This window comes from Rhinopithecus roxellana, chromosome 5 (assembly GCF_007565055.1).
Source record: "Rhinopithecus roxellana isolate Shanxi Qingling chromosome 5, ASM756505v1, whole genome shotgun sequence".
NCBI classification, from domain to species: Eukaryota; Metazoa; Chordata; class Mammalia; order Primates; family Cercopithecidae; genus Rhinopithecus; species Rhinopithecus roxellana.
Window position 1 is genome coordinate 82675849 of NC_044553.1, and position 20852 is coordinate 82696700.

The 20852-nt window shown below is 43.9% G+C and overlaps 1 protein-coding gene across 6 annotated transcripts in view; it reads left to right on the forward strand.

Moving 5' to 3' along the window:
• The window catches only part of SLC8A3 (solute carrier family 8 member A3), a 143029-nt gene that overhangs the window by 18815 nt on the left and 103362 nt on the right, over window positions 1–20852 (forward strand). For 5 of the 6 annotated variants that reach the window (XM_010359755.2, XM_010359753.2, XM_010359754.2 and 2 more), the window contains exon 2: window positions 1824–3669. In XM_010359755.2, coding sequence (XP_010358057.1) covers window positions 1886–3669 — 1784 coding nt within the window. In that variant the 5' untranslated portion in view covers window positions 1824–1885. Of the gene's footprint in view, window positions 1–1823; window positions 3670–20852 lie in introns of those variants that run through there. The other variant, XM_030931482.1, reaches the window with a different exon arrangement.

Genomic DNA, 20852 nt, shown 5'->3' on the forward strand with positions numbered 1-20852 from the left:
AGAACCTACTAACCACTCAGGATACTATGATAAACAGAAGAGACAGTCTTTGCTCTTATGTCATTCACTGTTTAATGGATGAGATCTAAAGCATTATTAAGGGTGGGGAGTGCAAAGAAGAAACCCTCATTTCAAAGATGAATGAGAATAATGGCATGTACAAAGGTCTTGGGGTGGACAGTCACTTGGTATAATCCAGGAGTGAAATGAAGGCCATTGTTGTTGAAATGTAATAAGGGAGAGAGTGATGGGATGAAGGGGGATGAGTGGGAAGGAATGAGTTCATGCAAGGCTTTGAAGGTCATGCGTAAGAACCTGTTCTTTATATCAAGAGCAAGAAAAGACTACTAAAGCGCTTCAAATAGGGGAGTGATTTGCTTAAGTCTGTTTGTTTGTTTGTTTTTAAAAAAAGATTACAGTGGCTATATGAGGAAAGTGGAATCGAGAACTAGCAAGTGTTAGAGTGGTGAGCTCCATTAGGAGGCTACTGAAGTAGATTCATGAGGTAAGGAGTGATGGTGGCCTGGGCTGGGATGACGGTGGTAGAAATGCAGGAAGAGTTGAGAGGATTTAATGATTAGATAAGGGAGAGAAGAGAGATGAAGCCTTGCAGACTAACACCTGCTTTCTGGCATGAGTAACTGGGTGGCTGAAAATGCTATTTTCTGAGCTGGGAAACAGGAGAAAAAGGAGCACATATGGGGGATGAAGACTTTGAGTCTTTAAGGTGCTGTACAAATCCAAAGCGGCTTTCCTTTATTACCAAGGGTACCCTACACAGTTGTAGCAGAGGGAGAAAGATCCCCCTCCTTTTTTAGCTATTGCATGGTTATTTTCATTCTCATTCCACCCAAATGAGGCAGTGGGTGGTAAGATGAGTATGTAATAGTTTCAGTTGCATTTCTTCCCATTCTTCTGAGCTCAAGCTCACCTTTTAGTGGTTTGAGGCCAGTAGATGAGGCTGTATATCACCCCCAAAATCTTGTCTCCAGTTTAACAAAACTTATCTGAGAGACATTTGCATGTTTTATTAATAATGATTTTTACCACTTGTTCCTTTTCATGTTTGGGTTTGAAATTTGAGTGGCTGGCAGATGATCATCTTCCTGTTACTGCCTGCTTAAACTGCTCATAAGCAGGTTTTACTGGAGGGCTCAGAGCTGCTGTGAACTTGGTCTTGGGCACATCTTACAGGGCCTCTGTTTGGCTATGGGTGGGTGGCATTCACTATGAATCAACTCTTTTGATTTCCCAAGCTATCTCAGAATTATGGCTTGCCTCCAGAAGTCTTGCATTTGGGAAGGAAGTTTCTTTCCAAGGGAGTTCAATTATATGCAGAGCAAGGTTTTCAATTTTTCGGGGACTAGTCCATGAAAATTCAATTCAATATACTCTTGCAAACCTATGTTATCCAAGATTCTTGAGTATAATGACAACAGGGTAAGGAAGTCCGAACACCCCAGAAACAGTATAGATGGGGATGAAGATTCAGGTTATACATTGCCTATTTTAAATTGCTTCTTGATAACTCTCACAGGTAATAGAGGTTTGGGAGACAGGACTTGAAGGATATTGCTGCATTTCCATCCCCAGTATTCCCAGCTATTTCAAGCCATTTTTCAACGGAGTCTCCACCAGATGGTTTGGAGGACAGAGCAGTTATTTGTGCCTCCCATTGACATCTATTTTTCCAAGTGAGAGACTGCCCCATATGTTAGTGCAATATGTCACTGGAGGTGAAGCATCAGTTGTATTGGTGGGAAACTGCCGTTTGCTGTCCCTTTTTTCCTCATGCCTTTTCCTGCCTCTCTGATCTTTTCTAGGTCTCTGGCCTATCAGGAGGACGACTGGTGCTGCAATAGAAGCCAGTGGCTAAGTCTCGTGTATGGCGTGGTTAAGGTTGCAGCCTCTCACCTCTGCCTTCCTCCATTTTGGCCTGGTTACCTTTGTACTCTTCCTGAATGGTCTTCGAGCAGAGGCTGGTGGCTCAGGGGATGTGCCAAGCACAGGGCAGAACAATGAGTCCTGTTCAGGGTCATCGGACTGCAAGGAGGGTGTCATCCTGCCAATCTGGTACCCGGAGAACCCTTCCCTTGGGGACAAGATTGCCAGGGTCATTGTCTATTTTGTGGCCCTGATATACATGTTCCTGGGGGTGTCCATCATTGCTGACCGCTTCATGGCATCTATTGAAGTCATCACCTCTCAAGAGAGAGAGGTGACAATTAAAAAACCCAATGGAGAAACCAGCACAACCACTATTCGGGTCTGGAATGAAACTGTCTCCAACCTGACCCTTATGGCCCTGGGTTCCTCTGCTCCTGAGATACTCCTCTCTTTAATTGAGGTGTGTGGTCATGGGTTCATTGCTGGTGATCTGGGACCTTCTACCATTGTAGGGAGTGCAGCCTTCAACATGTTCATCATCATTGGCATCTGTGTCTACGTGATCCCAGATGGAGAGACTCGCAAGATCAAGCACCTACGAGTCTTCTTCATCACTGCTGCTTGGAGTATCTTTGCTTACATCTGGCTCTATATGATTCTGGCAGTCTTCTCCCCTGGTGTGGTCCAGGTTTGGGAGGGCCTCCTCACTCTCTTCTTCTTTCCAGTGTGTGTCCTTCTGGCCTGGGTGGCAGATAAACGACTGCTCTTCTACAAATACATGCACAAAAAGTACCGCACAGATAAACACCGAGGAATTATCATAGAGACAGAGGGTGACCACCCTAAGGGCATTGAGATGGATGGGAAAATGATGAATTCCCATTTTCTAGATGGGAACCTGGTGCCCCTGGAAGGGAAGGAAGTGGATGAGTCCCGCAGAGAGATGATCCGGATTCTCAAGGATCTGAAGCAAAAACACCCAGAGAAAGACTTAGATCAGCTGGTGGAGATGGCCAATTACTATGCTCTTTCCCACCAACAGAAGAGCCGCGCCTTCTACCGGATCCAAGCCACCCGTATGATGACTGGTGCAGGCAATATCCTGAAGAAACATGCAGCAGAACAAGCCAAGAAGGCCTCCAGCATGAGCGAGGTGCATACTGATGAGCCTGAGGACTTTATTTCCAAGGTCTTCTTTGACCCGTGTTCTTACCAGTGCCTGGAGAACTGTGGGGCTGTACTCCTGACAGTGGTGAGGAAAGGCGGAGATATGTCAAAGACCATGTATGTGGACTACAAAACAGAGGATGGTTCTGCCAATGCAGGGGCTGACTATGAGTTCACAGAGGGCACGGTGGTTCTGAAGCCAGGAGAGACCCAGAAGGAGTTCTCCGTAGGCATTATTGATGATGACATTTTTGAGGAGGATGAACACTTCTTTGTAAGGTTGAGCAATATCCGCATAGAGGAGGAGCAGCCGGAGGAGGGGATGCCTCCAGCAATATTCAACAGTCTTCCCTTGCCTCGGGCTGTCCTAGCCTCCCCTTGTGTGGCCACAGTTACCATCTTGGATGATGACCATGCAGGCATCTTCACTTTTGAATGTGATACTATTCATGTCAGTGAGAGTATTGGTGTTATGGAAGTCAAGGTTCTGCGGACATCAGGTGCGCGGGGTACAGTCATCGTCCCCTTTAGGACAGTAGAAGGGACAGCCAAGGGTGGCGGTGAGGACTTTGAAGACACATATGGGGAGCTGGAATTCAAGAATGATGAAACTGTGTAAGTAACATTCCTGTATTCTGCCCCTCCCCGACCCCATCTTTTGCCATCTCTTTCTGTCCTTCTGTACTGCACTTTACAACGTTTCCTTGTGTTTATGTTAATGTCAAACTTTGGTTCCATCACAGGTATGCAGGAGCAGCAGACACCACTGGACAGGTTCTGCTTCCAAACTCTTCTTCAGTTTTCACTCTAAATTATTTCTGGGCAAGGAATCCTGTGACAAGAGCTAAGGACACAGAACATTTTGTTCTCTGAAACACAAAATGATGGCTGGTGGAGCTGTGGGATGACAGAAGTTTCATGATATCAGATTTTGGAGAATTCTTGTGACTAAGAAGGACTAGAGAACTGCTTGGGCCTCTTCTTCCTCCCTTCCTCATATGAAGGGTGTCTATGAGCTTTGAAACCAATTCTTTCCATTCTGGGCAGCAATAGCCCAATCAGAACATTCTCAAGAAAACAACTGGCATTGGCTGTGTTCCCTGGTACTATATTGCCAGTCTCACTGTATAACCAGATTCCAGGCACATCTTTAATTTTGAAATTGCAAAATTGATAGAAATTTGGCAATCTTTTTAAATGCCCATAGACTATTTTATGGTGTGAGGCTTGCCCAGGCTAGTTGAATTGAGTCAGTATGGCTTGGATACTGGAAAGTATCTTGGAGAAGCAGAGCTCCCAGGGCAGTGGCCACTTGTCTTTAGTCACAGGTCTAAGCTCCAAAATCTGGTGAAGCAGTGAAGGAGAAACATCCTAGGAATTGTGGGAGAAAATATATCTTCTGTGTGGTCATCTCTTTTCACAGTCTAGGACTCTCCTGAAATACCTCTTCTTGGGTTACTGCCCTATTCTGCCCTTCAGAAACTGGGTGTTACACTTCTGTCACCTCTATTACCCTAAGGCCTCTGCCCATGGAACCCTCTTGCAAATTGGATATTCTGTCCTTTTTCCAGTTGGATAACTTTAAAAGGGAAAGCAGAATGACTTTTTTCAGGATTTGTAGCTTATGAGAAAGTAGACTTTCCAGGGTGGCCTAGAAAGGTGGAGATGAGAAACAGAACTGCCTCTGAATGACTGCACATATCCACAAGTAATAAGCAGTGGCAGGAGATGGTGTGAAGAGTAAAAGAAGCATATAGGAAGTTGTGGTGGGGGGTGTCCAATGTTTCAAGAACCTGCTCATTATACTTTCAGTGGGAAATGAAGCTATATAACCTCCAGAAGAGGAGGAGGAAGGAATTCATGGAAAAGTGGGAAGCCATAGAAGCTAGGGAGAAGTGACCTAGGAGTGCTTCTGCCCAGGTCCAGCTATGAGACAGAGCTCAAAAAGAACTGGGCACTGCTGGCGACAGAGCTGAGTGACCCGGGGACCCTGCCCCTATTCTTACTCAATCTCTTCCTAATAATGTGACTTGGGGCAGGTCATTTAGTGGGTCTGGAACTAAACCTTCTCATATGCAAACTGGGAATAAGAATACTTTCCTTGCCTGGAGGCAAGGTCAGTCCTTTTTGCAGTTCCTTCCAGCTCTAAGATTTTCTGAACCATAGACATAAGCACTCAGCGTAGGTCATATTTGCACTCGCCAAGAATGTATCAGGGGATATTGTCTCCTGAAGGGAAATGGCCATTGACAAATTGATTTATTAGAGCTCTGTTTAGTCATTTTGCTGGGAAGGATAATCATTTGTTAACGTAAGTAGAAACCTGTGCCTTCCGGAGAATACTATCCATTTATATGTACTCTGGGGAGAGAGTTTATACATACAAGTGAAGGACAGGGCTTCACTGGGAAAACAAACTCCATGGAATTTCACACAGTTATGGCGGTATCAGTGTGGAAGAAGATATGGTAAGGCATTAAATGACATTAAGACCACAAAATTTGCCATAATTTGACAGACTTGTGGTTCTTCTGATTCAGAACTCTTTCTACCCATGACACGGATAGGTTGTTTTTCAGAGATCAGAGGCTTAATTCATTCTATTAATTTCCTCGTTCTATTAATAATCAATTATGCACCTAGGATCTCTGAATATGACTAAATCTTCCTCAAACTCATTTGCGTTTTCAGTTTGTATAATATCTTGGTGTAAATGAGCCTTGCAAATTATCACTTCTGGGTGATACTTGCTCTAAAGGTATGTCAACCTCCAAAAGTTTGAGATTCTGGTCTAGATATTCTAGGGTTTGGTGAACAAATCTATGTTCCCATCCATCCCTTTTCATTTATTTTTTAGACTTCATTCATTGCAGAATAATGAGTCCAAAACCTGTTCATCTGTTCTCACATGGCACCCCATTCTTGATATTTTAAATTGCAGTTTTACAACTAGAGGTAGTATTATGGAGCAGAAAAATCGTGGGCTGTAAGTACTCTGGGTTAGGATTCTGGCTCCACTACTGATTTAACAATGTAGTTTGGGGAAATTTTATTAACTGATGAAATTATTTCCTCACTGGCAAAATGGGGATAATAATCTCTCTCTTGCAAGGCCATTAAAATGATTCAAGGTATTATATGCCGTGTACCTGGTACATGGTGTATGCTCAGGAAACAAGACTCTTCATAGTAATATTGATGAATTAACAATATTCTTCAGAAGACACTGTTGAGTTGTTTAGGTTACTTGGCTCTTTGTATGACCCTAAGTAATGAGCATGCCAGTTTGGGGTTACTATGAAGAGTACTTACCTAAACTCATAAAATATCAGAGCTAGAAAGGACCTTAGGATAGCTTCTGCAGTCATGCTTCTTAAATTTCAATGTGTTGCTCAATCATCCAGGGATCTCACTGAAGGGCAGATTAGGTTCCAGGAGGTCTAGGGGAGGGATTGAGATGCCGCATTTCTAACAAGCTCTGGATGCTGCTGGCCCTTTCACCTCAACTTGGAGGTGAAAGGTTCTAACGCTCTTAACCAAATCAGGAGACCCAGCAAAGAGGTGGTTTTTCAAACAACTTGCTTAATTGAATAATGATTGTTTGCTCTTTAATTCCAACTTTCAACCCCAACTTAGCAAGAACCCAGAGGCTGTGCTAATTGCCATATCAGTCTGGGAACCGAAATGGACACCTTCAGGGTACTTGGACAAAATTGTGTGATACTTGGAACATCTGCTTTCCAGTCTCTTCCTCTTTGTGTAACTTTATTTGCCTATCAAGCCTGGTAGTATTGAAAATCTGCCCTCACTATACTCCCCTAGATATAATCAAGTTGAGGCCAGGCCTGTGCTCTATCAATAATATAGGATCCACGAATTCACATGTCTGGTTGTATGCTTTACTTCTTCAAAGGTGCTTTTAGCAGCATGGAAGAATAGAAAAGCACGAGTTTTGGAATATGAAAGCAGATGTGAATCCATCACCTACCAGTAACTTTTAACAAGTTTCATCACTTTTCTGAGTACCAGGTTTTTGTTGGACAACAGAAATAATGTCCTCTATCCTTCACGGGAATACTAAATATAAATATGAAAAAAATGCACAGTACCTTCTCATAGACAGTGCTCAGTCATTCAACAGACATTTGTTAAATATTTGCTATGTACTAGGTACCTTACTAGGCACTGGGGTTAAATAAGTGAATAAGACAAGCTGACATTTCAGCTCTCAAGGATCCTACTGTCAAGTGGAGAGGATAAAAGAGTACAGGCAAATCAAGGAACACGGGAGAAGTGGTATGGCTGAGATGGATTGAATAAAGGAGCAGCGAGAGCTCCCTGCAATGTGTGTGGTACCACTGAAGTTTCTAAATTAACCTTCACTGAGGACGTAGTAGTGACAGAGGTGAAGTGGGGATAGGTACGTGATTAATTTACGTCCATATTACAATAAACCCTTAACACTTGAGAGGGACATTATTGATGTCTTCATGATCCAGAAGAATCCTCACCTTTGCAACCATCACTATAGTCACATCTTGAGAATTACGGCCTTTAAGACTGTAGCGTACAATGACAAAACCTCACAGAGGTATGGGTTCTGCCTGCACACTAATTTCACTCATTAAACAAGTGAATGGCTCCTATATCCCAGGCTCTCAGCACGCCTTTGCAAAATAACAGATTATTGCAGCTCTTGGACCTTTGAGGTCTCTGGGAATAGTCAAAGCCACAGATGTCAAATATGTAAATGCCAAGATCTATTATAATTAAATAGCACAGGCCTCCTTCAAAGAAAAAGAGAATATTGGCTATGCTGCACATTCTCCAACCAAATCGGAATGTTAAAGCTTGAAGGTATCTGACCTCCCATTTTTTAAATTATGAAGATGAAATTCAGAAAGGGAAAGTAACTTACCCAAGATCACATGGCTAGCTATGATAGAAAGTTAGAGCTGGAAAAGACATTAGAAAGAAAGGGTTGGAAAGGACTTTAGAAGCTGCCAATTGAATGTTCTCTCCGCCCTTTCCCATCTTAGCCTTCTCCATTTTATTTTTATCCATAAATAAAATGCTAACTTCTAAAATAATATGGCAATTCTTAGGTAAAAGATGCTCTGGAAGTGTGAGTCCGGGAGTATTATGTGACTAATGTCTTAACTAAGAATAATAATATATTATGGACTATTTTTAATCTCTTGCTTCACCTTGAACTGTTCAGGAAGGAAAATATTGAGCCCACGGAAATTTTTTTAAAAGTCTTTCTCTATCTGAATTGAGAAAAGGTGACAGGCATAGTTGGAACATCTTTTAGGTAGTGCTGGTGAACTTCAGGCTAGGCCTTGTTCCATGAACTAATAAAAATTTTCAAAATAATGCAGACCATTCCCTTCCAGGGATGCTTTCTCTGTAATGTCTTAACCCCAAGAAATCTTTCTGTAAAAATCTTAAAAAATCTGGAGTGTTCCAGGATACAATTTGCACATTCTCCAATTTAACTAAAACACAGTTGATTTTTTGTTTTCTTTTTCTTTGGCTTAGCAAGGTTTTAAGATAGTCTCTTTCTGCCCACAGAGGGAGATGATTTGCCTCTAGAATACCCTTTCTGTACTTCAGAGAGTCACAGCCTGCAAGCTCATGGAGGATGAGAGTCAAGTAGAGGTGGTGACATCTCTCCCTTAGCCAACATCTTTCTCTTTCTTTTTCCTTATGCCTTCAGTGCCAGTAGCAAAAGCCCTCCTTCTCTTTAGGTAGACAGTCAGCCACTAGAATTGTGGCTTCCTAAAACCCTCAGAGTGGAGCTATGTACTTGGCATGGATTTGTCCTGAAGAAGGGACTTCATTTCTGAGCCAGTTGTTGAATGGGGATACTTAGCAGTACAGTGAGGCACTTCCAGTAGGATTGTTCAACCACAATTGCCCACTTTCCAGGCCCAAAGGAATAATCGAAGGCTATGTAGTTTTAGCAGAAGCTTTGGTTATTGTGTCCCAAAGGGCCCCAGGTCCTGACGAAATGTCTTTTTTTTTTTTTTTTTTTTGGTCTCTTTTCTTCTTAATTACTGAGACTGTCAAAGAATGTGTCAAAGCATGACATATTCCAACTCCAGGATCCAGAGAGCACCCCAAGTTCTGTGGAGACCCTGTCATGTTTGCAAAACTCTCCAGGAAGTCCAGAGCCTTCTGGTTAGTTTGTTTTAGGGACTAGGCATGCGGTATCCCCTGGCAACACTGAATCAGCAATTCTCCTTCTACCGAAGTCAGTCCCACGCCATGTGCAGCAGAGTATCCAGTGCCCCTGCCCTGGTCTGTTCATGTTGGTTTTCTCTCCAGAATAATAATTCCTCAATATCCACAAGAGATTGATTCCAGAACTACTCTGAGGATACCAAAATCCTCAGATGCTCAAGTACCTGGTATAAAATGGCATAGTATTTGGCATATGACCTAGGCATATTCTCTCCCATATACTTTATTTATTTATTTATTTTGAGACGGAATTTCATTCTGTCGCCCAGGCTGTCCCTCGCCCATTACAACCTCTGCCTCCTGGGTTCAAGCAGTTCTCCTGCCTCAGCCTCCCAAGTAGCTGGGACTACAGGTGTGTGCCACCATGCCTGGCTACTTTTTATATTTTTAGTAGAGACAGGGTTTCACCATGTTGGCCAGGCTGGTCTCAAACACCTGACCTCAAGTGATCCACCCACCTCAGCCTCCCAAAAAGCTGGGATTACAGGCGTGAGTTACCACGTCTGGCCCCCCATATACTTTAAATCATCTCTAGATTACTTATAATATCTAATACAATGTAAATTTGATACAAATAGCTGTTTTAATGTATTGCTTTTTTAATTTGTATTGTTTTTTATTGTTGCATTATCCTTTTTTATATTTTATTTTTTCAAATATTTTCTACCTGTGGCACCCACAGTTGGCTGGTGGAACCTGTGGTTGGTGGAGCCCATGGATGCGAAGGGCTGATAACGTGAGAAAACTCAGAGGTGCAGAGTTGGAGATCCCATTGGGGAGAATGTCACTGTGGGTTAAAAAAGACACACTGTGGTTGGAGAGGATCACATGAATGGCCACTTCAAAAATGAATGGGTCTCATCCTCAAAGCAGGCTCTCCTGGGCACTGCTTGGGAAGGTGCTAATTGGGGCTTCGGGCAACAATAATAAGGGGATGCAGGTGGGGATCCTGCCATGGGCATAGCTTACTTTCTCTGGACTCTTCTGGGTCTTAAGGCGAGTTTCCTCGTCCACTCAAAAGAACAACAGCAAGGTGAGCAAAGCAAGGCAGGTAAATGAGGAGGACTCTTCCCTGGTTGTCCAACTTTTCATCAACTTCCCAAAGGTATTTGGATGGGACATAAGCACTCATTCCTTCTCCACCCTTTAGCTAGGCCCTGTCAACTCCACAAGAAAGGTAGAAGAGGTCAGAGCTGTGGTCTTTTGCTTATTCAAGATGTTTCCTTAGTGTTTTGTGTTTGGGTTTTGGGTTTTTTGGTTTTGTTTTGTTTTGTTTTGTTTTGAGACAGAGTCTTGCTCTGTTGCCCAGGCTGGAGTGAAGTGGCATGATCTGGGCTCACTGCAACTTCTGCTCCCGGGTTCAAGTGATTCTAGTGCCTCAGCTTCCTGCATAGCTGGGACTACAGGCACATGCTACCACGCCTGGCTAATTTTTGTGTTTTTAGTAGAGACGGGGTTTTGCCATGTTGGCCAGGTTGATCTCAAACTCCTGACCTCAGGTGATCCAGTCACCTTGGCCTCCAAAAGTGATGGGATTACAGGCATGAACCACTGCACCTGGCTCCTTATTGTTGGTTTTTAAAAGAGAAACTAAGCTGTGCTTCCAGAACCCAGTTTGAAAGTTCGAAGAACTGGCATAGAGCCAGTGACATATAATTGTTAGTTGAAGAAAGAGAGCTCCTTGATCTGCAAATAGAGCACGGCCCCATATTTAAATTCTGCACATTCTAGAAGCATTTTGCAAGAATCAAATGCTTTGAGGAGTTTGCTAAATAACCGTGGAAGAAAGCACTAGACAAGTATTTTCAGATGGCATGCTAGTTATCATTCACAGGAATTATATTTCCACTCCTATGACTTACTGGGGACCCAAGTAAGAAATTACCTGGATAAGCAAAGGAGAATTTAAAGTTGAATGTGGTGGAACTCACTTATTATGGAAAAATGTGTTTTTCTGAAAACTAGATATGTGTATATATTTAAGTTCAGCTGTCATTTTGGAACCACCCTTACTCTTCCTAGCTAAGGATTAGCATGCATAGGTGCAACTTGACTAACCCTACCTGGACCCAATTCAGTTACCTTTTGGTGGGTAGGGTTCATGAAGAAGCAGTTATTTGCAGAGTGTATAGAAAACACTCTATTGTAGGTTCTTTAGTTGGTACTTTCAAAATAAGTGACATCCAGATAGTAACTTAATATTCCAAATATGGCTGCAAAACAAATTGTAGATTATGGGTGACTACTACTGCCATCTCTCCATACCAATCCATCTTTTGCCAGATTGTTTGGTCTTGATTTGTCAACCTTTCAGATTTCTCTCCGTGTATTCCACATGACCTTCACCGACCCCTCTTCCATCTCCAAATGTCTTTCTGAGTTGTGGGGATGCAGATGTATTCTGTCACCATCACAAGGGCTAACCGTGCCCTGGCTGCAGATCTTCATTTATGTTCACATTATTTCTGTTCTTACACCCTACTTCATGTTTGTACACTGTTTTCTTACATTTGCTGTCTCTTCTAAACATTCTCTGCTGCATCTGTTTTTTCTCTAGCTGTCTGTGCTCTAGGTGCTGCAGAGGCTAGTGCTGGGTTTCCTTTCATTCCTCCTTGCACTCAGAGCCTCCCTTCTCAATTCCTTTTGCCATGTCTCCTCTTTAAATCTTAACCTACTCCGAATAGTCTTGTCCTTCACTCTGTTGGCATCTGTACTTGGGTTGCTTTCAGTCTATTCTCTGATCTCTTATTTCTTTGCGTGATCAAGAAGGTGCCGTGAAAGGATCCTTTAAGAAAGGCTGTCATTTGGCCAGAACGAACTAGCTTCATGATAGCACCAGGAAGACTGATATCTCCCAGGAAACAAACCACTCATGGTGGTGCTCTTTTTGCCTTCACTGTGAAGTGTTTGTCTGCCTGTACGTGAAGATGAGAGGGTTTAATTGTAAGGATGCAGCACAGACTGGGACTGGTATCATAAAGCCATCAGGGACTGAGGTCGCTCAAGGGATCGCTTTCTCTCTCCGATGCTCTCCCTCCTGGGTGACATGCTTTCTGTCTCCTGGCACCTCTGCTTCTCTCTGTGGGCTTCTTCTTTATTACTTGCAGCTTGCAGTGGTACCCCGAAGTCCTAGCTCATGGCTCCTCTCTGCATATATGCTTTCTGTTCCCACCCACAAGGCTCTTTCTATTCTTCTAGTTTAAATTTTCAAGAGAAGACGTCTAATTTTTTTAACCTGGTCATGTCAAAGACCATTGACCACATATGAGTTGGTTGTCCTGTGTCAAGCACCCTTTTCCCCTCCCCTATCTAGTCTGTCATAAATGAATGATGGAGTGGGAAATTGAAGTTGCCATGGGAATCCATGATAAGTTATCTAAACAGTTTTATCTATAAGTGGTAGACAGTGTCGCTTAGAAGGGAGTCCCAGGTGAGACAGGCACCTGTCAACTCCAAACGGGCACACATTCTAAGGTCTGCAACACCCTGGAGAGAGCACTGATTTTATAGTGGCCTGTACTGGGGCAGTAGGCTGGCAAATGGGAGAAATAGCCACTTCAGAAGCCCCCAGCCCAAATGCATCAAGCTGACTATAGACTCTGCAGCCAAGATTCAGCTGGCTTCTGCTCACATCAACAGAAAACATTCTTAGTGAATGATGCTCAGTGACACATATCTCAAGGCTACCAGGGTCATCTCTCCCCATTTACTTTTTTCTGGCCTGTCCTCTCCAGAACACTAGCGTCAGAAGATAATCTTCCATCATTTTCAGGTACACTATTTGGGTACTGAGTCACTTTCAAAGCTTCTTCCTGGGTTTGGATTTCCAGACCAGCCTGTGCTGTAAAGCAAGACAGAAAGCTTCCCTGCCACTCATGTCTGCCAGGGATAGAATGACAACACTCCCGAGGCTCTGCCTTCCCACCCCTCCCCTGCTGGCAGCTGATCTGCTGGACTCAGCTGGAGCCGGCAGGCACCCCGTCTTTATCCCGGGAGCTGCAAACTTGATGCCTTTCCAGGAAATCCCCAGAAGCTGGAGTATCCTCACCTACAGGTGGCACAGTGTATGGCTCTGTTGGGTGTCCATGTTCCAGTGCATAGGACTGGGGTGGAAAATAGGGACCCTCCTTTTGTGTCAGTTCCGGTCGATGAGTAGTGGCCATCCAGAAGTCCATCTTGGAAAGGACTTGTGAGGCTGTATCTGGGCTCAGCTGTAGATGTGAGAAGAAAAGGCCAAATATCTGCCAATCCTAGTCCTGGGATTTGAGATAGAAAGAACTGCATGGAGTGAAGAAACTGGGAGTCTCCATTTCACTGAGATGCATAAGAATGAAATTATTGTCACTATTTCTTCAATACTAGACCAATCCTAATGAGAAAACGCTTTTTGAGTCTCTCTTTTCTTTATCTTACATGTAACACAAAAGCTTTTTCTATTCCCCGGATGAACCCGCAGGGACAGAAATTCTTGTTGGACACATGAAGCAGATAATTTCCTTATCAGACTAGAATCTTCCAGAAGCGCTGCTAACCTAGTGAGTTTTATACTCTAGACAGGTGGTTCTCAAGCCAGCTCCCCACCACAGGCCGTTTTCATGGTCTACCCCTCCCTGTAGAACCCATGTTTTAGATTATTAGCTGATAATTGGATTTCTATTTTTTCTCATAAAATACAACAAAAGATAGCTAGTGATATTATGATGAGTTAATGTAATTATAACCAAAGCAGAGAGAAACAACATTTTAATTAACCTGTGTGGACTGATGGAAGAATATAGACTTTCTATTTTGGGGGTTGAGTAGAGAGAAGAATGAATACAGTCAAGGGCCGACTGTCAGACGACACTTAACGGATGTAAAATACTTTGAAAATATTGGGCACTCATTGTTTAAAGTTGTTTTTGATGATGGTAACTCTGTAGGGAGATCAGAACATTCTGGAAAGAATGGGCACAGCCTTGGTTACCTGGGCCTTACCACTGTTATTCAGGCCTCTGAGAAAGCGTACTATTATTGTTGCTATGTTTCTTACATAATAAAACTTCTAATATTTGTATGAAAACAGAATTCCATCTTTAAAGATATAAGGATTTTGTCATACCATTAGGGTCACTATGATCACTTGATTCCAAGTCTAAAATATTAAGTAATTTACCTGAGAACACAGAGTTTTAAGGGTAAGTATCAAAACCTTGATCTTCTAATACCACATATTCTCACTTATATGTGGGAGCTAAAAATACTGAGCTCAAAAAGGTAGAGAGTAGAATTGTAGTTATTAGAGGATGGGAAGGAGGATATGGAGAGGTTGGCTAATGGACACAATGTGAAGTTATGTAAGAGGAATAAGTTCTAGTGTTTTGTAGCATCGTAGGGTGAATATCGTTAACAGTAATTTAGTGTATATTCAAAAAAAACTAGAAGACAGGATTCTGAATATTCACAAAGAAATGATAAATATTCGGCTGGGCATGGTTGCTCAGGCCTGTAATCCCAGCACTTTGGGAGGCCGAGGTGGATAGATCACCTGAGGTCAGGAGTTTGAGATCAGCCTGGCCAACATGGTGAAACCCTGTCTCTACTAAAAACACAAAAAATTAGCGGGGCATGGTGGCGCACACCTGTAGTCCTAGCTACCTAAGGGGCTGAGGCAGGAGAATCGCTTGAACCCAGGAAACAGGGGTTGCAGTGAGCCAAGATTGCACCACTGCACTCCAGCCTGGACAACAGAGTGATACTCCGTCTCAAAAAAAAAGAAAAAATAAATGATAAATATTTAAGGTGATAGATATGCTAATTACCCTGATTTGATCATTATACTTTGTATACATATGTCAAAATATCACTCTGTATCCATACATATGTATAATTATTATGTGTCAACTACAAATAAAAGGAAAAAAATCATTTCAGTGTATTTACAAAACATAAATTATTATATAAAACTATTATTAATAATGGTTTAAATTATATCTAAGGGTGTGATAAAATTACAGTATAAGATTATGCTTGAAAAAGTACAATAAGAAGTAATATGTACAGTTGAGAAAAAGTGCAAAGACCTGAGTCCTAAGCAGATTATAACTTTCCTACTGCATGGTACTTCTCTGGCCTTTTGCTTTGAAAGATTTTGCACCCAGCATGGCAAGTGGTTAGGAGAGGCAGGCATTCTCACATGTGCGATGGCTTCGGGAGCCATATATATTGTTCAGCTGGGTGTGGACTGGAAAGGCTGCATGTTGTATTAATGCATTGTTAAGAACCTCTAAGAGTGATTTCTTTTGGGACGTGGGACTGATGGTCCAGATGGTGGAAAGACAACTTTTAATCTTTTATACATTGTGCTCTTTTAAATTTTTAATGTGGGCATGCATTTCTTTAATAATAAAAATACAAAAAAAATTAACCCTACATCTTCTGATTTTAAACTGCATATTCTTTCTATTGTGTTACATATTTTAGCATGAGAAGAAGGTTATGAAGCTGAAAGTAGCAGGCTTCCTTTCCCTCATATGGGGGAAGCTAACAATGCATTCTACATTTCTTCCTTAAGGAGTTGGCTTCTTTCCTTTTAACACAGGGGCAACTGGGCCCAGGGAGTTTAGCAAGGGCCAAATAAAGTCCTTAATGCCCAGCTCAGAAATCTGGATTTACCATCCTTGACTGCTGGCTCTGACCCACCCTCACCTGAGCTGGTCTGCAGAGGATTCTTGTTTCTGTCACTTCATCACCAGGAACTACTGACAGATGATGCTTTGGCCTGCTGCCTAGGTAACAGGGCGAGGCTGGCTCAGGACCATGTTTTCAGATCGGGGGGCCTCCTTTGACGCCATGTCCGTGATGTCCGAGGGCAGCCAGGATCAAGGGCTGGACGGGGCAATGATGAGATGAGAGCAGGAGGGGCTCAGCTACAGCCCCAGGAGAGCCTATGCCAGCCCTCCTGACCAAGGAGGCCAGAAACCACAGGAGAGCGGAGGCAGAGGGGTGAGTGTCCATCGCTCAATGTACAATCAGCAGACATTTGGGGAACTCATACTGTGGGCTAAGCGCTGGGAAGAAAGGCACAGTCCCTGTCTTCAGGGAGGTCACAGTTGATAGGGAAGACAATCACATGTGCTAGCTGCTATAGAAGGGGGAACCACTGAGGGCTGTGGCCACACAGAGGCAACACCCCCTTCTTATTTTTTGTCAGGGATTCAGTTTGGTGTCATTAGAAGTGACTTGCACACCCCCCCTCCTGCACTCAATTCAGAAGGACTTGGTAAGCAGGATGATGAATTAGTTTCAACTTGTGGGGCACACACAGGCAGAAGTGGAAGGTGGCCTTAGGAGTAAGTATATCCCCATGCAAGCTGTGTCCTTAGACCAGAGCAGCACCTGGTTCTTCCCCATTTCCAGTGAAGGTGCCTCACACACCACAAGGACACAATTTATGCCTGCAGAATGAATGGAATGAATGAATGAATGAATGAACGAATGAGTGAATTCCTGGAACCTCTTCTGCTTGTGTGCCACACCAGGTTGCAGCAAGCCCGGGGACACCTGGGACTGGAATGTGGCTCTCAGGCATAAGGACAAGGGAGCACCCACCATTCTGCATTCTTCAGCCTTTCCTCCTCTCCTGTCCCAGCTTCAGCAAGATCCACAGAGCCCTCTGAGCCCTGGCAACCCTGAGCCTCTCCACAGCCTGACCCTTGCCCGGGCACCAGCTCTTCAGAGGGTGTTTCTGTGCTGCTCAGCTACCTCTGAGCCTGGGCTGCCTTTGATGCTCAGGAGACACCTTGTAATTCAATTAAGCCTTCTCTCCAGGGAGCATGTAATTATGTCCTATCTGGGCCTTGTAATGACAGCCCCCTGCCACTGCACAGGGAGTTGCCCTGCTCAGCTGCCCGGAACCTTTCCCTGGGAGGGAACTAATCTGCTTAGCCCAGACCGGATGCAGTTCTGCACAGCACTTTCCTGAATGCCTCCAAAAGGAGTCCTCACTGGCAGAACAGGCCCACTTTAGGGGAACTGAGGGCTCTCTTGGTCCTGCACTGCTCTTTGCTATACAGATCTGTCTGCCCAGGATTGCTCTTGGATGTGTGGGAGGCTGAGAGGGCTCCCTTTTCTTCTCATGGCTAAACCCCTTGGTCTTCCCAGACCTCCTGGGGGTTAGAAGGGAGAGGGAAAAAAAAGACTGAACTTTTTCTTGTTTTGTTTTGTTTTGTTTTGTTTTTTGTTGTTGTTGTTTGCCGGTTTTCTATGTTGTCTTGTGGGGAGAGGGTATAAGATTGATTGACAGAGCAAGCACACTTCCCCCACAAATTCATCATTTGAATTTCTCAAGTAAGATGTTCACATTTCTCTGGTAAGATACTCTGATTTCTCTGGTTAAGATTTCTCTGGTAAGATGCTCATGAACTGGTGGAGGTGTGGGGGTGTGTGGGAAGTGTGCCTGCTCTGTCTGAGTTTTGGGGAAAGTTGCCTTAATTCTCTGCATGACTTTCTTTGCTCCTTTGGGCTTCCTTTCTGTGCAATGTAGTCTGACATGGACACTGCTCAGGGAGGTTGCTTCCCACTCCCCACACCACTGGAAACCAGTAGCCCGGGTTTACTTGAGCCCTCCTTTTGAGGAACCCAAATTCTTTCCTTTCCTTGATGTGAGATCTGCCCAAAATGCCATTGGCAAGCTGTACTGGGTTGAATAGTGTCCTTCCTCCTCCCAAATGTATGTCTACTCCAAACCACAGGAAACGACCTTGTTTGGGAATAGGGCTTTTGCAGGTGTAACTATTAATAGTTATGATGAGGTTATACTAGATTAGATTGGGCCCTAGATCCTATGACTGGTATCCTTACAAGAAGGCCATGTTATGACAAAGACAAAGAATGGAATGAGGCATCCAAGAAACTTCAAGGATTGCTAGGAAACACCAGAAGCTTGGAGAAAGGCATGAAACAGATTCTCCTCTCGGGCCTCTAGAAGTAATCGGTCCTGCTGATACCTGGATTTTGGACTTCTAGCCTCCAGACCTGTCGGGGAGAATACACTTCTGTTGTTTTAAGCTACCACATTTGTGGCAATTTGTCACAGCAGCCACAGGAAACTAATACGTACGACCTGCACAATGCCTACTCCAACCTTCCATAGCAAGTCAAGGGCCTCGCAACTATGTCCAAAGGACTGATAGAAGAGCGACCTCTGTGCTGCTTGTCCCTCGGGATGCTGACCCGCAGCTCTCAAGGCAGGAGTAGGCCAGAGCTCATTCAACAACTTTGTTATATAGGGGCTCCAGTTGTAAAGCTTTTGAATTCCTGTTTGCAAGTAGATGATGGTTGAAAAATAAATGGCCATATTCTCTAAGCCATGTACCCAATCTGTTTTTTCCACTTTATTACAGCTTTTATAATGGCCTCCTCTTCTATCTTCCAATCTCCTTAGCCTTGGTTCCTTGATAGTTCTTTTTTTTTTTTTTTTTTTTCTTTCTGAGGCGGAGTCTCGCACTGTTGCCTGGGCTAGAGTGCAGTGGCAGGATCTCGGCTCACTTGCCACCTCTGCCTCCCAGGTTCAAGTGAGTCTCCTGCCTCAGCCACCTGTGTGGCTGGGATTACAGGTGCCTGCCACCATGCCTGGCCAATTTTTTTGTATTTTTAGTAGAGACGGGGTTTCACCATGTTGGCCAGGCTAGTCTCGAACTCCTGACCTCGTGATCCACCCACCTCAGCCTCTCAAGGTGTGGGGATTACAGGTGTGAGCTATCGCACCCGGCCAGATAGTTCTTAAACAACTGCCCAGAGGTTCCAGCCTAGGCAGGAGCAGCCATGAACTGCATTGCTCATTTCTGCTTTTCGACCCTTTTGATGGCTGAACTCTAGGCCATGGAAAACAAGGCCCCACTGTGTAGTTAAGAGTCATTTTGTGACTAGGGAGACAAAAAAGGGCCTATTCCCCAAATCCCCTTGCCCTCTGGAGTTCCTTGGTGCCTTAAAGCTTGTCCTGAGTTGCAGGTTATCCCGAAATGCAGGCATGTTACCTGCTATCCTCTGCAAAGAGAGGCGGGCCTGGCTGGGGCACAGCTGAAGATATCACGGCCAACCTAAGGGCAGCCAAGGCCATGGCTGTCTGTGACAAGAGGAGAGTAGCAGTGATAGGCAGGTAGGAGGCATTGAGTTAATGTCAGGGAACTGGAAGACAGAAGTTTGCCTCATCATTGCCACAATAAAATCACCAATAACAGAAGTGTGAAAGCACTTATAACCAATAACAGAAGTGTGATGTGAGTGGAAGCCCATATGCACACAGAGGGTAATAGAACAGCATGATTAAATATGTGGCCTTGTTATCAGACAGGCTGATTTGGAGTGCCAGCTACTTGTTGGAGACCTGAGCTAGAGAAAGTTATCTAACCTTTCATTTTACTCATTTACATAACATGGCTAATAATAGCACCTACCTTACAGGGTTATTGTGAGGATTGAATACAATTATGCAATATAAAACATTTAGCATAGTGCCTAGTCTAAATTCCTCACCAGGGGTATGATGTACTAGTTTTTAGTTAAGTAATTGGTATCCTGGACATGTCACAGCCATTTGAGTTATCTGGGCCAGCGTTTTGCACAGGTTCCCCTATCAGTAATTGCATTCCCTCCCCAATACCAGGATTAGCTTTTAGGAAGAAACAGTTGATCTAAAGATAGAAAGTCAGAGTACTGTCTGGAGGAAGGTAGAGGGAGATGTCATTATCTGGGTTTTCTTTGACGATGTCAGGGAACATGACAGGCTGCTCCCAAAGAGAGAGCAGCCCCAGGACAGGGCAGAAGGTGACCTTAAGGTTGACTCCTCTGCATCCTGACGTGGACTTTATTGGACTTGTTTTGGAGAGGAAGGGAAAGAAAGACGGAATGTAGAAAGTGAAGGAGAATAAAAGAAGCGGGAGGAAGAAGGGCTGGAAGGAGGATGGGCAAAGTCTTTGGTCTCAAGGATAATTACATGTGAAATCACTTGCCAGTGGGACTCTGGGGCTGGAGCAGCTACAATAATTACAGTACAGGTTGCAGAGGGCTCTTGGGCATGTCTTAGAGCAGTCTGTAGGCAGTACTGAGGCCTCTCTCACTAGACCCGTCTCCCAGACCCCATAGTATACACACCATCCACACTGGGGCCTGTTGATGATCAAGAAGCTTAAACAGAACAATTACAGTTTCAGAGTGGAACCATATCTTTGGGCTCCTGTGATGAAAACCACAAGCCTTTCGGGCCGGAACTGCTTCACGTGGAGGGCCTTGCTCTTAATGGCCAAGTGATCTGGGGCAAGACCCATGACTCTCCCATAGTGCTGTGGGTGGTGCTGCCTCTCCCCACACATCCCCGGAAGAGGAAGTTCAGTAACTAAAGAATTAACTATTTTCCAGCCCGATTCTGCTTTCTCCAGTAAGGGCGTTATACCTTTCTTTTTTATCCCTATATTTGGAGATGAGTCACCCTTGCCTTCATTTTACCGAAGCAAGGCAGTTTCCTGTCACCCAATGAAGTGCCAAACAATACTGTGATTTATTTAGTACTTACT